A 23,297-nucleotide genomic window follows, 5' to 3' on the forward strand; every position below is an offset into this window, starting at 1 on the left:
CTTGAGAGAGGAAGTGCTAGTTAAGAGAAGTTCATACATGCAAATACAGATGAAAGGCACTGAAGGCAAAGTAAGGCAAAAGATAGCAAATATGTTTTAATCATTCTATTTCCTGACTTTGACAGGGAACATGGCTAGTATTTAATAACTTATATCTTTAGCAACAATTTTTAACTATTTGAGGGCTGAATATTTTTTCCAAAAAACACAGTTTTCTGAAAAGCACACAAAGCAATGGTTTCACACAGAAATCAACATAAAACATCTGTTGCTGCATGTTGCACCCAGTAGTTCACTGCCAGGCTGTCTTCATGTGGCGGAGACGGCAGTGGTGATCGAGGTCACAGAGCATTAGACTGTGGTTTGTACCTCTTGTCATTGTAAGTGGTGTTCCTCCCAGGTGAATGTTGTATTAGTCACATCAGTGATACAAACCTGCTCAGCGCTACGATCAGCTGGAGACTGATCAACTGATACTGGCACCTGACATTCGTTTTCAATCACTTGTTTCAAAAATTGCAATCTGACAAGTCCGAGTCCAATTCAGTGATAATACGCAAAACATCATCCACGGCATATTTTGCTTTACACATTTGTTTAGATCTTTTGCCAGATGTCGATGCCATTTTTTCCATTGTTTGCTGCTTGCTACTTACACAAGAACAGGGACTCTCGGTAAAACAAATGAAAGTAACTTTCCTTCTAACAACTGAAACATAACGGCAGGTCTTCTCACTGTTTACGGTTGATTACCACCGCCAACCCCTCCTTTTGACAAATATCGACATTTGCCCTGAAAGAGTTAAAATGCTGAAGAAAAAAAAAAATCTCCAAAGGGGTAAAGCTTGTCCCATATCCTCACAGGTGGCGCAGTGGTAGTGCTGCTGCTTTGCAGTAAGGAGACTGTGGAAGATTGTGGGTTCGCTTCCCGGTTCCTCCCTGTGTGGATAGCGCTTTGAGTACTGAGAAAAGCGCTATATAAATGTAATGAATTATTTATTATTATTATTTTATTATTATATCTCATGCTGGCAAGACCATATTTACTCTTTGTTGGGGTTCAACTTATAAAAGTTAAGTTGTTCAAGAATTTAATTATTTAAAATTGATCATGTGTAAGAAAAACAAAAAAAAATAGCACCTATTGGGTAAAAACTAAATGTCACAATGTTATATCATGAGATTTAACAACCGTATGTTACAGAATGCTTAAATATATATTAGTATAGTACATGTTAGAATTACAAAAGCTCTCAGCGGGCAGTCAGACATGTCAACAGAATTTCTGTAATGAAAATGGTAGGAATGATACAGAAAACTAAGGTCTCGATATAAACACAACCCCGGAGTAACAATAAACATTTAAACAAATGCGTTCCTAACAAGCCTCGTTACATTAGAATGCACCTCTTCTCATTTTCAGTTTACTTTTCTTTACAGAGTTGATGATGATAACAGGTAAATTATAAACAACAAAAAATTTCAAGTCCACCAGTTCTGTAACTCACAAGAGAATCTCAAATACTTTCCTCAAAGATAAAAGCCTTCCCTAGTCTTTATCTAAGCTGTGCAGTTTATTTTTAGTCATGTTCTGTTCTTTTGCGTACCTACAATTGATTATTTTGTTCTCGTTAACCATCTAACATAACTGTTACCCACGTTTAAAAGTAATAACAGCAAATTAAATTTTTTAAGAAACCACAGCAGATCACCGTGAATGCCAATCCAGGTCATATTATGCAGAATGTTGGCATCCACCCTATATTATATGTGCTACGAGCACTATACAGAGTGGGCACAGTCATAGCAGGAGAATTTAGGGTTGGCAATTGATGTGACAGAATTGTTGGACTGCAGATGTGAACCAGAAACCCGGGAATAAGTCTCTATAAGGGGAACAAGCAAACCCCACACAAACGGCACCACAGTCTGGAAATGAACCAAAGCCTAGGGGCGCTAGAACGGTAATACCTCTCAGTAAACTGCCTTTCCACCCAGAAATCAAACAAAGTTTTGAAAATGCTGGAAGTGGAAAGATTAAAATACATCAATCAAGAAAAAGAAAAAAAAAAGTCTGCAGCAGACAAAGCCAGATATGGGCAAAAAGAAGCACAAAACTAGGTCACACAGATAAAGGCTTAGAACGGTAGGCGTCTGAATGCCAGTGGGCCAAAGATAAGCTTCTTCTGTTTGTATTTGAACCTGGGGGCTAAAAGAGACGCTGAGACAGATGCAGATGGATGAACAAATGCTGTGATTGCAGCCAGGTCAGCATCACTTACCCAGGCAAGCAGTCACCACACATGGCATTACTGGTAGCTGTGCAGTTGGATTTCTGTAACCGGTTAACAAGAGCACAGTCCAAACAGGCCTTGCACTTCTGGAGTCCCCAGTCTTCTTTGAATCTGTTAGGCCTGCAGGGCACACATTGAGCGTCGACGCCATAACCAAAGCCAAAGCCGCAGTCCTGCAACAAAAGGAGAAGAAACGCCCAAGTGTTAAAGCAAATAAGCCAAGAGTGAAAGCCAGGCTAAGCCAACACCTTAGGAATAAAATTACACCCCAATAGGATGATTATTCTCGTCAAGCCTTTTGAGGGACAATGAGCAAGGGTCTTTGAAAAGGATATAATGCACCTTCCTCAACTAATAATCTCCTTTACCCCACCATAAGCATATAGCCATCTGCTTTACTCCTGGAAATGTAGAGCATTTGAATAATAAAAGACCTCTTGGACTCCTACTGCTGTATTATTACTAGCTTATGGAGAGCTTAATGAACTGTCTGTGTTCTATTTAAATCAACTTTGGAAATGTTCAGAAGTTTTTGGAAAACCAAAAAATGCTCATTCTTTCATGGGCTACTGCCGAGCGCAAAAACCATAAGAGACAGTCGTGCAAGAAAACTCCTAGCTGTACAAGTCTCCCTTTCTTCCTCTCTGTGTCTCCTCCAAACCAGAAGCTCAAAAGGACCACATGAAATTCAAAACACACATGCTCTGCTCGCTGCATTTACTTGACCAATAACATTTCCTGTTGCGTGTTTGTTTCATGTCCTTTCCAAGACAGCCTTTAGCTCATTTAGAAAATGTCATCTGAAGAAAAGTTCATTTTGTTTTGAAGCAGGGACAGAATGAGTTTAACTTTTAACTAGCTGAATTTCTTACTATTGGGGGTGATGGGAAGGTGGGGGTGGGGGTGGGGGGTAGAAATGATTAACCACCCTTTTCAGAGACCACTTTGGCGATATGGAAATTCTCATGTCAATTTTTAAATGTTAAGCAGACAGTCTAAACCGCAGGGGCCCTATATATTTCTATCCATATTGTATGGGTGGAGTGCCAGGTTGATTTTCTTCCAATCTGTGAATAATAAACTTTAAAACAAGCTTGTCATCTACCCACAATAAAGGCAGCTGCTGCACTTTAAGGATTTCTCATATGAGAAACCTCGCTTCACTTTTTCTTTTGTTCCAAAGACCACACTGGAGATACCACATACCTTTTTTTCAGTTATATTGAATAACTTTTAGTAAGATCACTTCAACCATCTGGAATGCAAATCAGAGGTTGACATTACATTCTGTGCAGCTCTGGTTAAACTCAAAACCAATGAGTGGAGCAGAGAAATGAAAAGATTTTTGTAAGATAAACTGTCAAGGATCTGTACAGCTGCACAGATGAACAGAAGAACAGTTAGCACATTTACATGCACTTCAATAACCCAATTATACACAGAAACCCGATTTCAAAAATGCCATGTAAACCCTTATTCAGGTTAGAGAAATTGGGTTATGGGCGTCTGAGAAACCTGATTAACAAAGGTAGATTTCTCTGCGAATAATCCAATTACGTGGCCATGTAAACCCTTAAACAGGATTTTGTAGTCTGTGCATGTCCACTGCACTCTGTCAGACTGTGCATGTGTTTACTTCGCACACACTTTCAGCAGCCACAGCTAATAGTGTCCACAAAATGCATTTACAGATGTGGATGTTTGGGCGATCGCAAAATTCCTTCTCCAGGCTGAAATAGTCTAATCGCTAAATTTATGTTGATGAGCTGAATGTACAGTGCTAAGCTCATGAACACAATCTCGAGAGCAGTAGGATGACACATTAAAAGTAACGTTAGTCTGATTACTTCTTAAAATAAATTTGTAACCTAATGCATATCTTATTGAAAAATATCTGTGTTATTATTATTATTCCAGCAGCACTAGGTGTAATCACCCGGTGATCTGGCTCATTGCTGAGGACCCGAATGGCTGGACCAGGCCAAGGGGACGCCCCACGTAACACCTGGCTGTGGCAGATAGTTGGTCATTTCCAGAAGGTGGGACTGAACTGTGTGTCTGCCTCAGGGGTTCCCAACTGGGATCCTAAGCTATTTCGTTGTGTGGTGGCAACACGCTGTACTAGTGCATGCTTCCCAAACTTATTAAGTGTAAAGCAAGAAGCACACTTAGCAGGTCCTTTGTAGGGCTCAGTCACACAGCCAAGCAGAAAGAGAGTTTGCAGCGTGCAATCTGGTAACAAAAACCTATAAATACATCAATTCGACTAAATCTTATATATAAAGCAGACTGTAACAATCTTGCGGTATTCTATGTTTGTTATCCTCCAGTTGACGCTTAGTAACCACAAGGGGGCGCCAGAGAGCCCCAGACGCAGCAATATAGTCCACAATAAAAGAATATAAATACAGTAATCCCTCCTCCATCGCGGGGGTTGCGTTCCAGAGCCACCCGCGAAATAAGAAAATCCGCGAAGTAGAAACCATATGTTTATATGGTTATTTTTATATTGTCATGCTTGGGTCACAGATTTGCGCAGAAACACAGGAGGTTGTAGAGAGACAGGAACGTTATTCAAACACTGCAAACAAACATTTGTCTCTTTTTCAAAAGTTTAAACTGTGCTCCATGACAAGACAGAGATGACAGTTCAGTCTCACAATTAAAAGAATGCAAACATATCTTCCTCTTCAAAGGAGCAAACAAATCAGTAGGGCTGTTTGGCTTTTAAGTATGCGAAGCACCGCGGCACAAAGCTGTTGAAGGCGGCAGCTCACACCCCCTCCGTCAGGAGCAGAGAGAGAGAGAGAGAGAGAGAGAGAGACAGATAAAAAAATCAATACGTGCCCTTCGTGCTTTTAAGTATGCGAAGCACCGTGCAGTATGTCACTTCACGAAGCAGCTGCACAGAAGGTAGCCAACGTGAAGATAATCTTTCAGCATTTTTAGACGAGCGTCCGTATCGTCTAGGTGTGCGAACAGCCCCCCCTGCTCACACCCCCTACGTCAGGATCAGAGAAAGTCGGCGCAAGAGAGACAGAGAAAAGTAAGTTGGGTAGCTTCTCAGCCATCTGCCAATAGCGTCCCTTGTATGAAATCAACTGGGCAAACCAACTGAGGAAGCATGTACCAGAAATTAAAAGACCCATTGTCCTCAGAAATCCACGAACCAGCAAAAAATCCGCGATATATATTTAAATATGCTTACATATAAAATCTGCGACAGAGTGAAGCCACGAAAGGCGAACCGCGATATAGCGAGGGATCACTGTATAATCGTTTTTATTCCACAAAGCACCTTCTGATGAGCACCTCTCCAACAATTAGCTACAATCTTATATATAAAGCAGACTGTAACAATCTGTGGTCTTGTATGTATGTTATCATCCATTTGACGCTTGGACCGTTTCTGGTGTGCTCTTCAAAAGCAACCGGCTGTTTTATCATGAAAAATCCGTAGTATAATTTGTTTGTTGTTTAATATTTGTTTTTGTTAACTATATTTTCATCTTGCATTATTTTTATTGCAACAATGTTGTAGTGGTAATTGAATTAAATCAACCTAATAATTTAATTGACTTTTTTTTTTCATTGTCAAAAATTCTGCATTTAAAAATTTATTACTACACCACAAAATAAAAATTAATCTATCAAGTTGTTTTTTTTTTTTTTTTAAATTACTAGGGGGCTCTGCCCCCTGCTCACTTCGCTCGCCAACCACCGGGTGGGTGCTATGTGCTAGCCACTTTGCAGATCTGCCACTTGCATATGGGGAAGCGGATGTACAATTTAAAGTGATTGTTATTTTCATGGGAATTGTTACATATGCATAATAGAACCAACTATTTTACATTACAGCGAGTAATTAACCACAGTAAATTATAGTCAAACGAGATAAATTGAAAGAAAATTGTTTCATGTTGCATTAGAGGTATTCGTTGTGTTATACGTTTTGTTCTTTTTGCCTTTGAAATTAACACACAAATACTTTTCAAACTTACACTTTTACTTTAAAACTTCAGTAAAAGCAATTTTTTTAATTAACTTTTCATCAATATCGCATTGAATTTTGATTCTGTGTTTAGAGTTACATTGTGACAACGCAACGTATAACTGCCAGGGAGTGAATATCGTTTCTTTCTCTCTAATAAATAAACAGACTTTTTTGAATATTTGTCCTTGTGATTTGTTAATTGTCATAGCAAAAGCTATTGTAACGGTAAACTGTAAACGTTTTAATATGAATGGCATATCAAGATCTCCTTTGGTGTCTTATGTTATCCGTGGAATATGTACTACATTCCCTTTCTTGTTGCCTGTTCATGTCATTGCCGTGTAACCGATAAATTTTCAAGTTAATTCGTTTGACTTCATCATTTCTCGGTGCTAGGATTGTCCATGTACTCATTTCTTCTGTTGATTAACCTTCGGGATGAAATTCTTCAATAAGATTTGGATGTAGTAAGTCTTCTTTTATTGGTAGCTTAAAGTGAGGAAAATGTAAATATTTATAAAAGAGCTGAGAGCACAGGAACTGTGTCTGACAAAAGCATTCACACGAATGAGAGGTGAGAGGACTGTGGGTGTGGTTGAAAATGGTTGAGAGGAGGGCGGGACTTGAAAAAATCTCTTGGCAACAGTCTCGTCTCAAGATTTTCTTTTATAATACAGAGATATTTTTCTCAAACAATTAAAAAAACTTTATTTTCTTCCCAGGCAATGCAGGGTATTTCATCTAGTGTATTTATAAAACACAAGAAAATGATCACAGGTGTCATGCTTATTTTCAGATTCACAATGGCCGACGATGACATTGAACTCTTTTTTGCGCAGTTTGATGATGTTGGAGTGTTTTGCCAAAGGAAAACTCCATAAGATTACTTGTTTATGTGAACACTGATTATTAAGAAACAGAGCTTTTCACCTTACCTCGATTATGTGTGTGCATGTAAACGTACCAAGTGTCAAGACACCACTCATTAAATCTTTATTCTTTAAGGTTACAAAACTGTTCATTTCATTAAAGGGTCAAGAGGGAGATGGAGCCTGCCCCGACACCATGGAATGAGTGCCACTACATCCCCTGCTGACAATCACTGCCACTTATACCAAACCAAATGAGAATTGCCAATTAAGATGAAAAATGTGGGAGGAAAACAGAATATCCAGGGAAAATTCACTCTGTGAATGTGCAAAATCCACTGTATAATACTCAGGTTGGGACTTGAATCTTGTACTCTGAAGTTAAATGGCAGCATTGCTGATTATAGCACCAGTGTATCACACTACTAATATTTCAAGTTACACAATGATAATTTTTCTAGCTGGTTGAGCTTGCTTTATCTTTCTGTATTCTAAGGCAAACATAACAGTATTCATCCATAATGGTGATGGCCTGATGGCCCATCTGGAGATGACACCTGCCTCGTATCCAAAGTTGCTTTGAAATGTTCTGACTATGCACAACCCTGAACTGTATTAAGGAGATTTATTCCCCCTCCTTCTTCTTGGGCTGTCAGCATGCAACTCAAAAGTGGGTAGCTTACAGCTACTTGAAAATTGTAAGTTAATTATTTAATAAATAAGCAAAGCAAAGTAAGCCTTTACACTGATGTTGGTGGTGGTACCAACATGTCTAGTTGAGTTTATTACAATAACCTCTTGCTGAAACTAGTTAATCAATGGACAGAGTCTCCATATACGACTGGGTGGTGAATTCAAATGAAAGTGTCACAGCAGGCCACAGTAATCGTCTCAAGCTGAGCAACTTCTCGTAACCTTTGATCATTAGGGAACACATCCTTAATCAAATGCAGGCTTAAGCCACGGCTCAAGATTCTCAAATCTCATATTCCAAACAGAATGCCATACTTCCGCACCAAACTCTTTCTGACTTTAAACATGTACTGTAGAAAGCTACTATTTAGGACATCTTTTCCTTATTTGATAAATTAAAGAGGTACATGTAGCAGTATTTATTTATGCTGGTTCTGAATGAAAACAACTGGAAACTTGACCACTAAAACCAATGCATCTACTTAATGACACACCTCTAAAGAACCACAATCATTTAAAAGACTGACAGAATAAATATTTCGAGTTAAATGTCAAGATTTTTTTTGTCAGTATTATCAATAGTAGTCTGGCAGAAACTGTAAAACAGAAACATTTTCTTAACCAAAATATATATCATGGCGACGCAGTGTGTGTGTGTTCTGTTTCCTTTATTTTATAAGATGCACATGTTAGTTTTCTTTCTTGTCCATTAATGGCTCCTTTCTTTTTCAAACCAACAATTTTGTGTTTTTGGATATGATGATGATAGGCATGGGAAAAGTTTAATGAAGATGTGGGAGAAAAGGCACATTACAGAGATTCCTGTAATTTTTTCTTTGTATGATCCACATGTCTGGTCTATCTCCCATTTAAGACAGTTTAAGAAAAAAAAACAACAAATCTGAGAATTTTGATTTTAGTAACATGGCCCATGTAGTTTGGGATGGATCTTATGCACTTTTATAATTTTACATTACAATGCATTAAAATTTATGACAGTGTCAAATACTGCATATTGTATGTATAAGCATTAACATACAGTACGTAGCAGATATATACTAGGTGCATACAAGTATTCAAACATATAAAAAGCATACACACTTTATCATATACAGTATACACACACACATACTACATATTCAAATACTAAGGCAGCACTCCATATATAAAATAAAAATATAAAAGGATGTTACACAAATATCCATCTCTGCCCTGATATTTTATACACACTCACAGTACAAGCACTGATATAACATGTTGTTAGAAATGACTTTGGTCACTGGGCTTAGTGTTACGCATTATTCTGGTAATACAAATGTACCAAAAAACCCAAAATTTTAAAAACAGTAAGGTATCAGCATGAAGCTAATTTTGCTGATCAGAACTCCAAGCCAATATATTTCTAAGCGATGGAAATTCTGGGGGGACCCCACTCTTCATATTGATTTAAAGAGTGTGGTGGAGCCAGGAGGTACACGCGAGTGTGTGGGCTGGGGGACTGAAGCAGATGCATGCTGGTTTTGGTGGGAGAGTTCTCCATTATTCGCTTTTATATCAGTCTCATGCAGATACTGAGGACCAAATGCTGGTATCGTTAAAGTCAAAATGCTAATACCTGTCTAACACTATTTGGTGTGCAGATCAACTAACCAATCTTCCAAAAAACACACTCCATTCACCAGTTTTTCTGAACCTGCTTTCTCATATTCATGGTCACAGGGGCCACGGCCCATGATGACTCTCAGTTAATTAATAATGGGGCCTGTACTATGCACCAGGGGCTGCCACTACTCCCAAATTAATTTGGTCTTAAACTGGGACTTTCCTCTTTTCCTTTTCCACTGCTAGAATTATTTGACTCTTGTATGATGTGAACCAACCCATTTCAAAAATTGTTTTGTATACACAAAAGTAGGAATTTGATGGTTGTGATACACTATGAATACCCATAAATTCAGATGGGAGAAGGACAATAAATCTTAATATTTTTGTAATCCTGAATTTTTCTTCAGAAATGTTTTGATATGTTCATCCTAATCAAGACTGTATTTGAACAAAAAATAATTAACATTCTTTTGTTTAATATAAATACTGACCAGACAGCAATATTCATTCTCTGGGTAGCATAATTCACAGGATTCCAATTTTGACATGGCCACACTGTGTGTGGAATTTGTTAATTCACCCCATGTCAGGATAACAAATGTTGAGTTAAGATGGACAGGATTGTGGAGGTGATAGGTTTGGTGTAGAGGAGAAATGGACTAAAGTGGTAAAGACAATGGATATGTATACCAAGAAGGTGGCTTGGATGAGATCCAGAGAGAGGTCAAAGTCATGGCTAGAGGTGGTGTCAGATGATATGAAAAGAATGGCTCTCACCTGAAAGGATGTCCAAGACTGTGAACAGTGGTGGAAAACAGGCTAACTTGAGTGTGCCTGAGAAATGGCCATTAAGCTGGTGTTGATGAATATGTCTGTATAGATGTTCTCTGGGTAACCCAGCTTTCCTCATATATCTCGGAAAAACTTTTAGGTTAATTGGAAATTATATAAAAGCCAAATGTGAGTGTAGATGTTGGCGTGAGTGTACCTTGTTATAAGCTGGTATGCACTGCACTGGTTTCCTGCCCATTGTTACAACTGCCAAGACAGATCCAGCCAACCGTGACTCAGAGCACATTTTACTGAGTTGCGTTTAGAATAGATAAATGATTTGGGAGGCTATAGAAACGTTCAGAGCACTCTGTAACATGTAACAAATTCTACCTACCTAATAATCAAAGTAAAACAAAAAAAAAAACACAAACTAGGTGCATTGTAGCCTCTTATTGTTCGGAATTCTGATGGGTTTGAAACAAATACAGCATGCTCTGCTGCCTATGGTAGAATTACATTGAGCCTCCAAACAAAAATTAAAGCCAGATGACAAAACTGCAAGTACTAAAGACAGTCCAATGTATTTTTTTCCCCCATTCAATATTTTTTATGGACTAATTGTTTTAAAGAAGCATAAAATAAAACAGGACGAGAAAAAAAAATTGAAGAACCAATAGGGAAGCATTTCAAGCGTTTCAAGTTGCATGACTTGAAAGTGGGCAAACCGTATTAATTGGGAATAGAAAATGCCAGGCCAGTGACATCGAGGTGCGGTCTCCTACATTTATGTTGACTGCATCAACAGTACTGGCTGAAATTCTGGAGGGTATCTGCCATATACATAGCATGGACATAGTAAAACAAAAATGTTTTCCTACTCTGCTTTCATAAGGACTTAAAAAAATAAACAGAGCAAGCAAGCTTTACAATTTTTCAGCTAAGTAGTGTCCTAGTTTAACTATCCATATATTTAATTATACATGTCTTATTCTGAATAGAACCAAGTAAAAATATTTAATGTGATTGACCAGCAACACTGTAAGCTCTATGGCAAGCTGGGTGAGGGCAACATCAGCACGCAGTATGCCTCCTGAGAGTATCCAGAGCACACGGCCTGTAGGTATCCTGCAAGTGAAATTAAGGTGTTAACAGAAATCAAGGGCTGCCATTGCATAAAACAAATCCATCCCCCCCATGCTCAAAAACCTACCCTCATTTTACAATAAAATTAAAGCTTGGCCACTTTAAAATAATGGCTATAGAGTAAGGAAGTTCATTCTTGTTTGTATGGCAAAGAATGGGAAGAAAGAAAAAGTGGTCAACAGTGGGCTTGCCCGTCACAGCATTTTAATAAAGAATGCCGTGGAAACTGCCTTCATGACTGGTGCCAGGGAAAGCAACCGATGGCTTTCCATAGTCAGTCGTCTTGTTACTTGTCTTTTGCCGACCTCTCTTATGACTGCTGCTAAGGAAAAAGGTTACAGATGACTTTTCATTAAACGGGCTCTCAGCAGGGGTCTGCCATAAGGCCCAATAAAGGCTGTCAAACAGGAGAAAAGGTTAAACTTGAAACGTCCATGGTGGACACGCTTCAGCACAGTGCTGGTTAATCATCCAAACTGCTTAAAATATTACTGCTCAGTGTTTGCCCTGCAGATAAAGCCAATTGTCCAGCTTATCTCTATTCCACATAGGCACAATTCATTCGGAGATAACAAGCTATTTGAAAACAAATAAACTCTCTACAGTTGGTATGGCAAAAGTAGGCCACAAATGAATACATGAAAGCCAAGCTGAGCCCATGGGTCCCAACAAGATCATTATGTTCTAGTAAAATAATACATCATTCAGATGTAACCAAATCACCCTTAAATTGGTGAAAAAATGAAAAATAAATGTTACATATGCTCAGTCTACATTTTTAGTCATGGTTAGAGCCTGCTGTGTTGCATTCTTGCTGAACACCAAGCTAAATGATCTTAGATTATGCATTCAGTTGCACCAAGCTATGGATGGTGACTCTGCCTGCTCAGCGTTGTGCAGTGACACACGGACGAACAAAGGAATGGCCTTCAGAAATAACAGTTCATAACAGAAAGATGAAAATCTATATTTGACATACAGAATTAACATTTTAGATTGTGTGCTTTATTAAGCAATTCACTCTGTGCTGCTAGAAAAATGCGAGGCTGAGATAAAAGGCACTTGGTTATACAATTGCTTCCACCACATTAACTGACAGTTGTCCATTCCACTTAACTAGGTTTATTGTTAAGCTACAGTATCTTCTGCTAAGATTAATAAGATTCCTCGCTCTTCCAACTTTCCTAGGTGCTTAAAGAAAATCTGACTCAATTTTAAAATCTTGAGCCAATGTCACATCATGTGACTTCTAGTAATTGGGCATTGTTGCCGGACCACTGAAAACCACTGGTCATGTTAGATTTAGTGACTGAGTGTTTACCTTCCAGCACAGTTCGCTTGCCCCTTATTGCGACAACAAATAACATGCTGCCTAAAGGGTTAAGAGCTAGGAGAGTTCAGCCACCATCTCTGTCCTTTTTTTTTTTTTCCAAATTTTCCCCATTGTACTGTAGTACGTAAAACAAGAGACATCAGACAGACTACCTTCTGTTCAGACTGTCAGGTCCTGAACACCTGAGCTCCTAATTCCTTGTTGCTGCGTTATAAAAATTGTACTTCCAGATGAGCATTCATTGGTTGCCAGCTCTCATACAAATAGAGCCTTTCCCCACAACTAAAAACAAAATCAAATCGATTTGATTTTTTACAACTAATCCAGGACTCACCTCAGTTCTGTCAGAGTGAGTCCTGGTCTAGTTGGAGTGAGTCACTGGGCATGTCATTTTACATGACCGGCTTAACGAGAGCACACTGTCAACTACCCTCAGCTCACTTAAATTATGTAACTGAAGGCTGCAACTTAACATCAATGGAAAGGTTGCCCAATACGACATGGCCTTTAGGTGACTAGGAAGTGGGATGACTGTGCTAACTTGGAACAAAATAAGACAGGGCAGGGAGGTCAAGGTTCTGTCTCCTACCCGTAGCTTTATGGTACTAAAGGTCACAGTCCTCAGTGAGACTCATTTGCTTAAAGCAAATTGGACTCCATTTTAAAGCCTTACAACACAAAGCTTACAGTATTTCTGCTTCCACTTAAGTTATTACATGTATTTCTTGTGTTGGATCTTCTTCAGAGAAATTTGCAATTTCTAGCCCATTTTACAAATTTTTGGAATGAATGTAGAACATGGATTAAAGATACTCCTAAAGTGACACCACCTATTATTTACAATAATAATTATTTACATGCATATAGTGCTTTCTCAATATTCCAAGTGGGAAGAGAATTCAACCATCATGAATGTATAGCATCCACCTGGATGATATGATGGCAGCCATTTTTGTGCCAGTATATGAGAGAGATAGCCAGTTAGGGACGGGGGATGATTAGATTACGAGGCCAAAATGACTAGGCCATTAAGTGCAATTTAGCATGGACATCAGGACACACCCTACTCCTTATGAAGGATGCTCAGGGATCTTTTATAACCACAGAGAGTCAGGACCTCGATTTTACGTCTCATCCAATCAACTGTGCCATTTTTAAAGCACAGTGTCCCTGTCACTGCACAGGGGAATTGGGATCCACATTCAGACCACAAGGTAGGTGCCCTCTGCTGGCATCTCTTCCAGCAGGAACCCAAGCTTCTCCTAGATGGTCTTTCATCCAAATACTGGCCAGGTAAGTATAGTAGTTATAGTAAATATAGTAATAACTGCTTTTCTCAGGTGTTTCTTAATTTTACAAAAAAGTGTGCTTTTACAGGTCTTTGCTTTGGTGTACATTTGTATGTTTTCAAAGGCTATTTCAAAAACTTTTCCATGTTGCACCCAAGACAGAGTGGGTGAGGAAGCGGTTATTTGTCATTAGCATCATTTCAGTTTGTTCTTCTGTCCTTCCAATATGTGCTTCTCAGCTCGTTTTTGAAAAGCTATGCTCACCACATGGTCCTTGGTGAACTTTCCCACCAAACCAGCCCTCTCTGCTTCAGATTCACAATGAGACTTGTTTTCTCCTTGTAGTAACCAGACTCTAGTGATTCCCTGCCAGTAACCTTCTATTCTATCTGGCCACTCAGCTAAAGGTTAATGGACTGCTTGGCTATACCAACCTTTTATTTTATTCTTGGGACTATGCAATATCACTTGTTTAAGACAGAAATGTTTGACATACCGGGTCATACTGGGTTACTTTCTGGCAGCTTTATCTTGTAAAACCCATTACAGATGAAAATGCAGACAGAAATTCTCCTCTTACACTCAGGCCCTGCTAGCTGCTGAAAAGGGCACATGCTCATCAACCCGGCACTGGCCACTTAAGACTTATCAAACAACCCCAAATTCATGTCCTTTAAATGAGGCCTCCCAGAACACCAGATATAAATAATAAAAAGTTACTGCCCCCTAGAGGCAATATACAATTGATGGGATTTCCCAATATTAAGTGTATTGGTGACCATTTTTTGCATCCTGTCACAACATAACTCATATTCCACCATCCAGGTCATCCTTCACTAAGAAAGCTTATGATCTGTGGAGGCCAACCATGTGCTCTTCTACATGTAACTCCATGCTAAAGTGTCCAAGTCTCACAAAACAGATCTTGTTAAAATACAGTTTACTGAATAAAGTCCATTAGCAAAGGTTTATTCAGAGTTAGTTTTTACAGCTGTCCTATGAATGCCTCTGTGGTACAAAGAAGTTCTGCGTTTTTTAAATCATTTACACACAGTAGAGTGTACAACCAGGCAGCACAATATTAGGACAAACCACAGAGTGTGAAAACCTCAAGTGGCAACTCTTAAAGAGCATTAACATTCCTGACTAACAGCAGATATGCATCTTATCACTCAGCGTAATAATAAGCTTACATAATTGTATCCCTTGGCATCCACTAATGTTCAACAGAGAACAACAGAGTGAGAGATAAAGATCGATGAGGACAGAGACACAGTACTGACAGCCTTCTGCGTTTTTTTAATTTTCGCTTTAAAGTCAAAAGCAAAATTCCTTCAAAAGGCTAACTGCATCTTGTAAATGATTTCCTGCCCAAGATTATTTTAATCTTTACGATATTCTTACTGGGTAGGTTCAAACATTTGGGAGGGGAGGGCTAAATACATTTGTGCCATAACATTGAAGTGCTACACTCCAGTAAAACACTGGGAAATTAAAAGGGATAACCTTTCATTGATCTGTTGTTAAACCATCCATCCATATATTTTCTAAACTCAATTATCCGTAGCAGGGTAATGTGGACATGACAGTCCATCCCTACAAGCATCAGGCGCAAGGCAGGATCAGCCCTGACAGAGCGCCAGCCCATCACAGGGTGAACAGACACACACACACACACACACAGACCCCAGTGGTCAATTAAGCTTGTCAATCCGCCTAATCTGCACGGCTTTGACTCCAGAGGACCAGAAGGAAACACGCACAAGACCGCTTATAGGGCCAAAATATTAAATTTCTTGCTTTTGTCACACTTACAAAAAAGTTATTCATTTTCAGAGCCTCGCTGTTAACTGCAAAGCATTGCAGACTCTAATATTGAACATTTTATATTGTTCTGCCTTGCTGTTCCTTTATAACATAAGTAGAATTATGGCCAAACATATGTGCAGTTCATAACCACCCTTGTCAATACCAACCTTAGTTCTCACTGTTCAATGATAGTAAAGCCATATGGCTGAAGAAATGGTAGAACTACAAAGAAATACGGCTGATCCTCTCATACTAGAGGGGGATAACTCTGAATCAGATCAAATGTTAGTCTTTGAGATGAATATCAAACTTTGCATATATAGCTGTGTGAGCCCGTGCTGTAAAAAGCCAGTGGCGTAGCTTTGGGGTAATGGGGGACATCTGTCCCCGGGTGCAGCATCCAGGGGGCGCCAAGTTGATGTTACAAACAGGCAAACAGGAGGGGGCGCAAAATCTTCAGTTGTCCCCAGGCGCTGAAAACCTTAGCTACGCCTCTGTAAAAAGCCCAGGCTCCTAGAAACTATTGATTCTGGCACTTCAATCAATCAATCACATCGGCAGTGCATTAGCGGCTAAGCGAGGTCCTCTTTCCTCGGCGGTTTCATTTTGCCGACGTGCTCACCTCCGTTGTCCATTAGCGCCTAAGTGAATTTCTCTCTCCTCAGAGGTTTTGTTTTACCGATGTACTTGCATTGGTTGTGTATTAGCGGCTAAGCGAGTTTCTCTTTTCTCTGTGGTTTCACTTTGGCAACAAAGCGAGACGCTTTCTTTGAGCTTCATGCTTTGGCCTCACACTTCCACGTGTAGACGTTTATATACAAGATACATCTTTGGGAGGGGTTTACCGCAAACAAAAAAAAGTGCTATGTAAAGTAAGTAATGATCGATTGATAATTCTATTTGGTCCTCTAGGTACTGCTTAGATAGAACCTTAAACATCAACCCTAATTTACATTTGTGAGAATCATCTCCTAAAATAAAAGAAACAAAACTTTCAGATGGGTCAATGACAGCGTATACGTGTTTCCCCGGGTGTCTGTCCAAGTCTTGTCACACGCCTACACTCGGCTGGACAGTCTTACCTTGAAACTCCAGGAGGTCTGTGTGGACACTTGTTTTGTAAGGTAGGATACAAATCACTGATTGTTGAAGTTAACATCATAATGTGTTCAATGGTGGATGGTGCAGAGATGGTTAAAAAACAAACCTGGAATGCAAGTGCCTCTCATGTTCTCTTAAACCAGGGAATATACATTTCTCACTGGATTAAGTTTATCGGTGTAATACACATTTGAGGAGTTTGATTTACCGGCTATTAAGGCTAATGCAACACTTTCCCTGCTTACTCCAGTTTTCCTTCCAGAGCCCACAAATCTGCATGTTAGGTTAACTGGCAACTTTAAATTGTCCCTGTAGTGTGTACATATATCCTGTGATGAAACTGGCACTCCAGTAACAGCTGGTGTATATCCTGTGCACAGTCCTTAAATTCAGCTGTCAACCTCGGACATGGTGCCAGTCCATTGCTGAGCTCACTCACACACCACACCCACCCATAACATAACACTCACACTTGGCTAATGCAGAGTCCCTATTTAACCTACTGCCAATGTGTTAGGGATGTGGGGGGAAAATTGGAGCAGCAGGAGAAGCACTCGTACAGACGCAGGAAAAATGGGCAGAGTACACTGAAACAATCAAGTGAGAGAGTCAAACTCACTGCTAGATTCAGGAGGCTATAGTGCTAACCACTATACCAGTAAGCCCCACATCCATCTATCAAGAATGCTCCTTTCCTGTTGACATTCCTTATACTCATTATTATACACGACCAAGCTGTTAAGATTTACCCATCCATAATTTTTTTAAAACCTACATTCTTCCTTATAGGGGCATGGGAAGCTTGTGCATATCGCATTAAGTAAGAGCCAAATGTTCTCCACTTCACACTTAACTGGATTTTTCCCTAACTCTGACTTCCACAAAACTGCTACCGTAAGATTTAGGGCACAACTCAAACCAATTTAGAATCACCAACTAACCCAATACAGATGCTTTTTGAGGTGGGTAAAATTTAGAGTACCTCGACAAAACCTGCCACAAACTCTACATAGATGGTGACTGGGCCAGAAATCATACCAAGATCCAGTGTTAACTATTGCATCAGTGGTTCTGCCCTTTTGAGATTAAAAATAAATAAATGCAGCTGCCCTAGATGGAATATAAACTAAAATTCTGATTACTCGCAGACTGTGCTTCTCTGGCTTTGTCTTTTGTTTCCCTGAGTGTTGCCTGATCCATCTCTTATGCACATTCAGGTTTTGTTCAAAACATTTGGAGTGTGACTCGGCCTCAAATCACCAGCTGCTTCATTGTCTGCCAGGTCGCTGTCTTTGAGCTCCCCTATGGCTTCCATTATTCCTGAATGTCTGCCAGTTCTCTGGGATCGGAGTCAACCAGTAGGCTCAAACACAGCATACACTGTTGGAACATATAATAATGTCATTTAAAAAAAATTTTTTAAGGCACCAGAAACTACACTCCACTCTTGTCACACAAAGTATGGCTACACTATGGAGATGATTCAAGACATCCAGAGGGGTGCTCATGAAGTGATGTGTGTGGTTTAGGTGTGCCTATTGACCAAATTCTATAGTGTGCTCTATGAGATTCAACTGGAGATAAAAATACATTTTACATGACATACAAAACACAGCATGTCTAGTTTTTAAACAAACACACATAAGAGTCGAAGTAAGCCTGCAACAAGATGTCGCAGCATAAGAGGGTAGGAACCAAATCCTCAGGAAACTCAAACAACCATGAAGGGGAATGACACACTTCAGCCATCACCAAAGCTAAATCGATAGCCTCAAGATTCAATAGGCAGGAACAGTCATGGCTCCTACATAATCCATGATAAAAATATTTCTATCAGCTATATTGCTTGGAAAAAAAAAAGTTTACTCTACATTTCTTGCTAAAAAATGGCAAGTTTGTGACCCAAAGTCTACAGTTGCCAGGACAGAGCACTGCATTTTACTGCAAGTCTATTTTAGCAGTCTAAAACATAGTAGTGTGGACTTAGCCTTAAAAGCTGTACTATACTGTCCACACATTGTTTACAAAAGTATCTCCTTTCACACTAAAATAGCCAAACTCGCCTATGAAGCAGACATACAGCGGAAAAAAAAAAATCCTTGAAGGAATGTTAACACAAGTGGTACAATGCAAACTGGATCTGATCAGGATGGAAAAAGGAGGAGGATAGGCATAGGAGGATAAGGTCAACAGAGTCTGTAGTTTGAGAAACAAATGTCTTCTAGATATTCTGTTGTCTTTGCACTAAATCCACACCCAACACCAGTGTCTTCTGTAGCAAAGAAAGGTTTCACTAATAACCAATTACCATGTAAATAAGACTAACAAAGGATAAGCGAAGTGAGTTTACATTAGGACTCTGAAGGAATGGCTGCTGAAAATTGGGCTTTGTAGCCATACATGTCTAATAAATGAAGCAGCAGTCATTTCAAGCAGTAATAGCCATTAGAAGCACTAGTAATACCTTGTCTATATTTTTAAATCAATTTAATGGTACCTTGATAATAAACTGTTTCAACGTCTGTTAAGAAACTGGTAAATGATCTACCTTTTGCATATGCATGCAGCATTCGAACTGTACAAAGCACAACAAGCACCTGTGTGTTTGCTATCTTGGAATATGATTTCCTTCTGTGAGGGGTGACCAATCAGGGAATGAGATGTTGTAATGATCAGAATCCAATCAGAGGAGGGCTACTTAACGAGTGTAAACCAATCAGAGCATTTTTAAAAGTGTACATTTTCAACCATCCACATTTCAAAGTCAAGCCAGCATTTTAAGAAGTAGACAGCTCAGAGGAGAGTTTTCAAAAGTCTCAGTTTTTGGGGGCTAAAGACAGCAGTAGTGTGGATGAAAGGTGAAATCAGAGAGTAATATCTCAATTGTTAAGCAGACATGCAGTAGTGGGGACGCAGCTTAAATCAGAATAAACTTTGTTGATATACGTGGTGATGTGTAATAGCATCAGTGGCTCTGCCAAGGTAATCTTTACATTGGATTTATCCCATCAGTATAATGAGTATGCATGTTGTGTATTTATAAATTCTAATTAATGAGGTCAGAATCTCTCTGAAGAACTGGTTATGGCAACAAGGCAGAAAAAACAGCTATTGATTGATATGATTTTCCCACACCTACAGTACTAACTAATATGCAGCTCTTTGCTAACTGACAGTATGCAGATGAGTAGAAAATTATTCTGTAGATTTGCTTCTGTTCTATTCAAGTCAAAACCATATAATAGATGGGAAGATAAAAACAACAATATTAGTACTACAATGGTGCCGCTCTACAGTAAATAATTTTGTTTAGTTAACGACATTTTCCCTAAGGTGTTGACGATTTTTGTTTGGTGATCCAATTACATCCTCTATTTATTTTTTTTAATGCGACAGTAACTACTTATTCTAGGTTTCAAATCCTGGCACATTTATTAATCGATGTGGAGTATACTCTCCCAGTGTTTGTGTAATTTTCCTCCTTGTACTTCAGTTTTCTTTCCACATCCCAAAGACAGGCTGTTTACATTAATTGTCGTCAATTCTAAATTAGCCCCATACGAAGATGTATGGGCGTGTGTTTCACTCTGTACTGCAGAAGCTGGCACTACATTCACGCTTGGCTCCTGGCTACAGTACTGCCTGATATGGCTGGGACAGGTTCTGGCCCCCACAATTTCAATTTGGATTGAATAGATTGGATAGAAAATATATAGATTAACCACTCAGTTTTGGATCACAAATCAAATTACACATTTAATAAGGCATAAAAGAGAACAAAAAGTAGGGCAAAATAGCTTCCTTTGAAAAACTTGCCAATTTCTTCATCACCACTTATTTAAAGTGGTTCATGAAAAAGGCCCACTTCCTGATTAACCGCAGGCAAGTGTTCGAATTCAAGAGAAACCTGGCGCAGATCTCCTAGTATAGGCATACAAACTGACGAGTGGCATCTTAGCTATAGGGTTATACATTTTGGCAGCAGTTGCACTGCGCTCTGTGTCGAGGCTGTAATCCGCACGCACAATTTTTCACTATTACACTGTATGCAATATACTTGTATCAAGTGGCATCAAACAGATGTCAGCGGCTTGAAAAAATATCTATTTACATGTCTGTGTGTGTATTAAATATCTATCTCCACCTTAATAATCAAGGACAAGTGTCTGTGTGTCTGTACAGCTGATATCTCTCTATCATTCAAACAGCAGGCACATCATAAACAATTGTAGCAATGCTTTTGTTTACTACATATATGTTTGTGATGCACCGTCTGTTGGAATGATGAAAACAATGGATTTTATTACTTACATGCATTGCAAAATACATTCCAATAGGTGATGGAGGTCCAAATTGATTACTTAGATTTCAACCTGTTCTAGATGGATAGCACAGTTAGTGTATTATATATCTACTGTACACCTATACACACACACGCATAGTGTAATATTATGTATATATTTTTTTGCTTTTGTTCAGCTCCCAAAACTAAACTTTCACATTTTACTGTCTCAGATTCTAAACTTATAATATATTAAGGTAAGAATTTATCCAGCTAATCTACAAACCACTATACAAAAAATTCTGAAATTAAAAAAACGTGTTCCCACCCTTTCTAAACAGAATTCTAACTTCTCAGGTGAAATGCATTACCTTGTCAACTCACTCAATTTCTTGAAGGACTCCAATTGCGTAGGAAATGTGTGGGTGACCTTAATCTCAGGTAACGTACGGGTTTAAATAACCCATCTCTTCCTGAGTTCCAACAGTATGGTGGATATTTTCCACAAATAGCACCCAAATGAAGATAAAAGACCATTCAAAACAATTAGGAACATAAAGTTTTATAGAACCGCAGATATGGGTAAGTTTACAAGACCACTGAAAGGCATTGAACATACATCAGGGCTCACAGAAGTTCCTTCCTACAGAAGTTGAGAAAATATGAAGCTACAAGCAAATGAGTTTGGCACTTATCAGAAAGGCCACTGGTTGAAAAAAAAAAGTTATTTGTGCATACACAATTAGCAAAATGTTACACAGAAAATATTGCAAAGATGTGGCAGAAATCTCGTGATGTAATCAGACTAAAGGAGAATCACTTGGCTTGAATGCTAAGCAGTGTGTGTGGTGTAAACCTAACACACACATCAGCCTGGTAACGCCATGTAACAGCAGAATCGTGTTGTGGGGATTCTTTTCAGCAGCAGGAAATGGCAATCTGGTTAGGACTGATGGGAAGATGTATGCTGCACAACCTAGAGAGATCCTTGAGGAAAGCCTGCTCCACTCTGCCACAAGGCTTAAACTGGGGAGGAAATCTGTCTTTCAACAGAACAATGACCCAAAACACACACTGCCTGACCAACAATGGAGTGGCTGAAAAATGAAAACAACTGGATGTCCATTAGCGGGCCATTCAGAATCCTGACCATAATCCCTGAGAACTTCTGTGGCAAGAACGAAAAACTGCTGCCTGCTACCACTGTTCACCATCTAAGCTGGCACAGCTTGAGCAATTCTGCAAGGAAGGATCTGCAAATCATGCCAATCATTTATGTGAGAAAAGGGCTGGGAGCTGAATAATTTTTTCGAGGCACTGTATGCATTACATTAATTCTTAAAAAAAGACATGCATACAAGTAGCAAGATCTTCTAGGCCCTCCTTTACTATCACTTCATCTCCCCTACAGCCATATTATAAGCATTATGGGGATAAGCAGCTTTGAAAATGGATGGACGGATGGACTTTTTAAGTTCCATTAAGTGCAAAACTTATACCATTTGTCTAGAAACACTGCATTTGCCATTGTAATGTTCTGCCACCTATGAGCGATTCATGAAACAGCTTCACTTAGATTTTACCTACAACAATAAAAAATGCTAGCAGTTGCCAGGATAAAAACCCATCTCTCCAAATAACATTTAAGGATAAAATCAAATTCTGAATTCTGAACACTATGACGTTATGAACATAAAACAGTTTATTGAATGTCAACCAACCAACAGTATACAGTTTTTATTCCTTCTTTTTTGAAAATATCGAGCACTAGCAGTTGTAAGCCAGTATATATTTGCTGTAGCCCCCTACTACAGGAGGGTTCACAGCAGATTATTCTGATTTGTGGTGCATTTGATACCCCATCATTAACTAAAATAGACTTCAGCTTATGTATTATCACCCAAGAACTTTTCATACTATCATATTATTATTATTACTACTACTATAAGTACTATAGTTGTTAATATTATTATTGTATTATTTTAATTATAGTATATCATTATTAAACATATTATAATAATTCTTTGACCCTGTGTTAAACTGAGCAGGTTATAACATGCGGAGAAAGAGGAATACCAGTTCATTGAAAAAAGTTGGTCTTGTGTTCAAGG

General features: G+C 38.9%; 1 protein-coding gene across 1 annotated transcript in view; it reads right to left on the bottom strand.

Annotated features, from left to right (window-relative positions):
- The window catches only part of tnfrsf19 (tumor necrosis factor receptor superfamily, member 19), a 112,058-nt gene that overhangs the window by 58,226 nt on the left and 30,535 nt on the right, over positions 1-23,297 (bottom strand). The window contains exon 4 of the mRNA XM_051927317.1: positions 2,283-2,467. Coding sequence (XP_051783277.1) covers positions 2,283-2,467 — 185 coding nt within the window. The remainder of the gene's footprint in view (positions 1-2,282; positions 2,468-23,297) is intronic.

The sequence above is a fragment of the Erpetoichthys calabaricus genome, chromosome 4, assembly GCF_900747795.2.
Source record: "Erpetoichthys calabaricus chromosome 4, fErpCal1.3, whole genome shotgun sequence".
NCBI classification, from domain to species: Eukaryota; Metazoa; Chordata; class Cladistia; order Polypteriformes; family Polypteridae; genus Erpetoichthys; species Erpetoichthys calabaricus.